The 4561-nt window shown below is 37.0% G+C and overlaps 1 protein-coding gene across 1 annotated transcript in view; it reads right to left on the bottom strand.

Annotated features, from left to right (window-relative positions):
- LOC107550275 (serine/threonine-protein kinase Chk2-like) overlaps nucleotides 1–4561 on the bottom strand; it is a 16624-nt gene that overhangs the window by 11387 nt on the left and 676 nt on the right. The window contains exons 2-6 of the mRNA XM_016231526.1: nucleotides 4121–4277; nucleotides 1641–1765; nucleotides 1297–1429; nucleotides 987–1077; nucleotides 691–787 (exon numbers count right to left, since the gene is read on the bottom strand). Of these exons, the coding sequence (XP_016087012.1) occupies nucleotides 691–787; nucleotides 987–1077; nucleotides 1297–1429; nucleotides 1641–1765; nucleotides 4121–4277 (603 nt within the window). The remainder of the gene's footprint in view (nucleotides 1–690; nucleotides 788–986; nucleotides 1078–1296; nucleotides 1430–1640; nucleotides 1766–4120; nucleotides 4278–4561) is intronic.

The raw sequence follows: 4561 nt of genomic DNA on the forward strand, positions 1-4561 counted from the left end.
GAAGCTGTAGAACTAATAGAACGTGATGACACAGAAGAACTCATCTACAATGACTGCCACAAACATCCACAGCCCCTGCCATCAGCTCCCACGTCTCACACACACACACGAGCGCGACTTTAGCACTAGATTTAGCAACTTTCAGACGCTTTTAGCGGCTTTTTCCCATAGAATATATGGCGCAGTGTCACCTCTCTCGGCGTCTGTGCTGTGTAGTGAGCGGCAGAGAAGCAGTGCATTCAGTTGGCCACACCGCCGCCAACTCGTCAATAAATGAGTACAAAACAGCGTTTCCAAGCACCTGTCGCTTACTGACTGTTTGGAATTATAAATATGAGCATAGAAAGGGGTCGTATTTCGTCACTATTTAGTGTGCTATTTTTTGACAATATTCACTCATCATGACAGTAAAATAGGGCATTCTAAGTCAATCTACTGCAGTAGCCTATTTCCTCTCTCAATCAGTAGAAAATGTGATTTACACCCAGTCATGCATGAAAAAATAAAAAATACCGTCATATACCGTTTTGAAAAATACCGTGATATAAATTTTTGTTCATACTACCCACCACTACTATAAGGCATCAAAGTGTTATATTTACAGTATGAAACAATGTGCATTGTGATAAGCACTAAACATTATTATAATAATAATAATAATAATAATATGTACATACACCCAGTTCTTACCCCTATTGATGGAAAGTCGTGTTTGTTTATAGTTTTCAGAGCAACTTTTTTACAGGTTTCCTTTTCAATGGCGAGCTTGACTTCACCACAGACACCTCTGTCAGAAAACACAAACAGAGGTTTTTGGGCTGAGTACAATAAACTGCAAAAACAAATGTAATACAATTATCAAATAAAACAGTATCGTGCAGGAAGCTCCTGGTAGTTGTCACTGTGTTAAGAAATGCAATCTAATGACGCATAGAGTACCTCGGTACATGATATTTTGAAGGTTTCTGAAAATCAAGTTCACTTACGTTCCAATCTTTCGTGCAATGTGATATTTTTTGCTGAACTCTAAAGGAAGGTTTGGTTGATCGTCCCCCATCTTATCTATGAACATAAAAACTGTGGAAAGAAAGAACCAATCAGAGTTCAGAGCCATAGTTTTTTTTTCTTTGTCCTTTTTAGACCTTGAAAGCCACTGGACACTTTACTGTATTCTTTCATTTGAATATAAAATGGCCTCAGAATGATCATTTTCAGGTGATTTATTGTATGAACTTCAGTTTATATTTCATAAACCCCTGAAAAAAAAAAAAAAAAAAACTCACCTAAATGACTAACCTTGATGTTTTTGTTCTGCAAGGGCAATTACAGAGTTATTGCTAAGAAGTCTTTGCTTCACGTCTCCTATTTTCTCATCGTCCACCCACGTGCCGTTACCACTGAGGTCCTCGACGTAGACGAGATTCTCATCCTGAAACGGAAGCAAAAGTAAAACTGTAAAAAGTAAAACAGCCCATATTATTTTAATTAAATGGGGCTCCTGATGAGTGAGACCTGATGCCATTGTAGAAATGCGCTTTTCACAGTCAGCCATAACTTTTTTTAATGAGAAAAAAAAGTTACGAAAAGAAAACATTTGATGTAAACAAGTTTAATAAACAGCTTCTCGATGTTGGCCTTACCCTGAAAATCTTAAAGTGCTTCTTGCTGTATGTCCTGAAATGTGTCGACTGTCTTACAATGGTGTTGTTAAAAGTGTAATCGCATGCGCGATCCCTTCCAAAGATATACTGGTTTTCTGTGCAATCTGGAAAATATAAAAAAGAAGCCATATTGAGTACTGTTAGTTAAATAAAACTGTTAAAAATCATTTTCGTTAGTTGAAATAAAAATAAATGTTAGATGAAAACCTAAACAAAAATGAGAAATGTTGAAATAAAGTAAGTTTAAGCTGAAGTACTTAAAGCTGAATATATAAAATACACAAGCACATAATAATTTTATTACTAAAACGTTAGCTCAAATTAAAATGGAAACTAAAAATGCAAAAATAAAAGCTAATTCAAAATATGAATGAATACTATAATAGTAAATATTACTAAAACAACACTGGCCCTATTCCTGTTATACCATAATAGCTCAACAATCTCAGAACTGTTAAGGGAATGATCTATATTTTAGGCAAGCTCTACTGACAGCATTTGTGGCATTATTGTCAATTTCAACTTGTGCCTCAATTTAAAAAAAATTAAAAATAACAAAATTGAATTTGAGATTCAAAATTGAATTTTTTTTTATTACTGATAGTGTAGTTTGCACCAATTAAAGAGTGTTTTATGAAAAGTTATGTCATAGCCTTATTGGGAGTCCTTGCACATATTGTGTCAGTTACTGGTTTTACATGTTCAAAACACTGAAACTATCTTGGTATCAAAATTACATAATAAATGCTGTCAACAGCACTTTACTTATGCTGAACCCAGAACAGTCCATTATTAAGATCTATTTGATCCTTACTATACATAGGGGTAGGGCTGCATGATAAATCGAAATGGAATCGAGATCGCGATTCGACAGAAGCTGCGATTGTCATGCGTATCTTTCAGTAGGTGTGTTTCCATTACCTTTCAAATTGCGCAAATTGAAATTACGAATTGAAAATACGGCTAATGGAAACGCGTAAATTTCGCAAAAACGCCCATATATCGCAAAAAAGTTTTTACTCTCGCATGAGGTGGGTTTTCAGGCAATGCGAAAAAGGAATAATTCGCAAAACTGCAATGGAAACGTCTTTTTCGCATTTACAGGTCACATGGCGTATGTAAAAAGTCATATGATCATTCTTCAACGTACTATAACCGCCAAGAAACACTTCATAAGTGGCCGAGCTCCAGTATAAGGGGCTTTCCCTACTATTAATGCTTAGACAATTTACACTGCACACGTCTGCGGTGCAGTGTGGCTCTGATACGGCCACAGAAGCTGATTGCGGCCACGCAATGCTTGCGTTTATGTTTTTGTACAGTCTATGGTTTATTCCAGCCGCGCCACGCACGTTTCTGAAGCGGCTCTTTTTGCTGCTTCTGTAAAGATACACGCATAAGCCTCCTTTGAATAAATATAGCCAAAATCCCACCAAAATCCGTTGCCATGACTTACCGCGAGAGGCAAAAGGTTACGTTTTAGCCGCATAACATTGGTTAATGGAATCGCCGTCATTTTGCAATACTTTTTTTATCGACATTCAGAAAATATCGTTTTGTATCGTAAGTTTTGCGCAAATCTGTAATGGAAACGCGCCTACTAAGGCACGGTTCTGTGATCAGCAGTAAATCTCCATCCAAAGGCCAGAGGGCGCTCTCGCGCTGAAACTCCAAACACGCCTCGCAGAAGAGACCCAGAAAATGCCCATCGCTGCAGCTGAATAAACAGAAGATTCAACTGCTTTCATTGATTCAACGTGACTAATAAACACACGACTACGGCAATATACGGTTTATCTGAGTTCTTATTATGATAATTTTCATTAAAATAAAGTATATTTATAATGCAATGCCTTTATCACTACTTAAATACTATGAAATATGTTGCGTGCCTTATTCTGTGTAAGAAGCCACATCATCTCACAGAAGGATTTATTTCAAACACTCGACTGACGTTATGAAGTGAGTTTGGAGTAAAAATATGTTATTAAATGTGGTATTTTCACATGCTTTCAGATGGAGCAGCATTTACTTCACAGAGCCGTAGTTCACTGAGAAGCTATGCAAACAGCTGTCATTATCGTGAACGATTTCTTCGGTTTCAGAAACGCGCAATAAATCGTCTGCGATTTTTTTTTGCGTAACTTGCCAGTGAACTACGGCTACGTGTAGTAAATGCTGCTCCATCTGAAAGTACGTGATGATGATTTCCTGCTGATTACAGAACCGGCTTTTTTAACAAAATGCGCATGACAATCGCATTCGATTAATCGTGCAACCCTACATAGGGGTCAGAAATGCAATCCATTTGGTCTGTTATTGATACCACTCCTGTTCAAAAACCCTTGGGAAACTAAATATAATGCTTCATATGCAGGAATGGCCAGCAGAAGTAGTCAAATCGACTAAAACTCTCACATTACTAATTTTCTTTAATCAAGGAAGACAATACACTTAACTGAGCACACTCAATCCATGCACCAAGGGAATGACGCGGCCCCACACCTGAGGCTGGACTTCCTCCTCGTCTTCAGGAATAGACTGTAGTTCCTGGACCGGTACTGTATCTACAGAACTTAGAGTGCCTCTTAAATAAACGAACTTTTCCACGGCATTCTAATTTATTGAGATGCACCTGTATTTATAATTTCTGCAAATTAAATATTTTAGTTTTTAAACCAGCGCACTACAGAAAGACATGATTTTTTTAGGCGTAGAACTACGCTTTTAAAATATCCCTGATATTTCCAGGTTTTCCATGACAGATAAGTGCACTGTACACAGTACATACTATCACTACTATGCTATGTGTGCTATTTCAAACACTACTCCAGGTCATTTTGCAGTGCTTCGTAGCTTTAAAAGTTTTAGTCTCATATTTTGTTTTCTATATATATATA

The sequence above is a fragment of the Sinocyclocheilus grahami genome, unplaced genomic scaffold (genome assembly GCF_001515645.1).
Source record: "Sinocyclocheilus grahami isolate Dianchi unplaced genomic scaffold, SAMN03320097.WGS_v1.1 scaffold394.1, whole genome shotgun sequence".
NCBI classification, from domain to species: domain Eukaryota; kingdom Metazoa; phylum Chordata; class Actinopteri; order Cypriniformes; family Cyprinidae; genus Sinocyclocheilus; species Sinocyclocheilus grahami.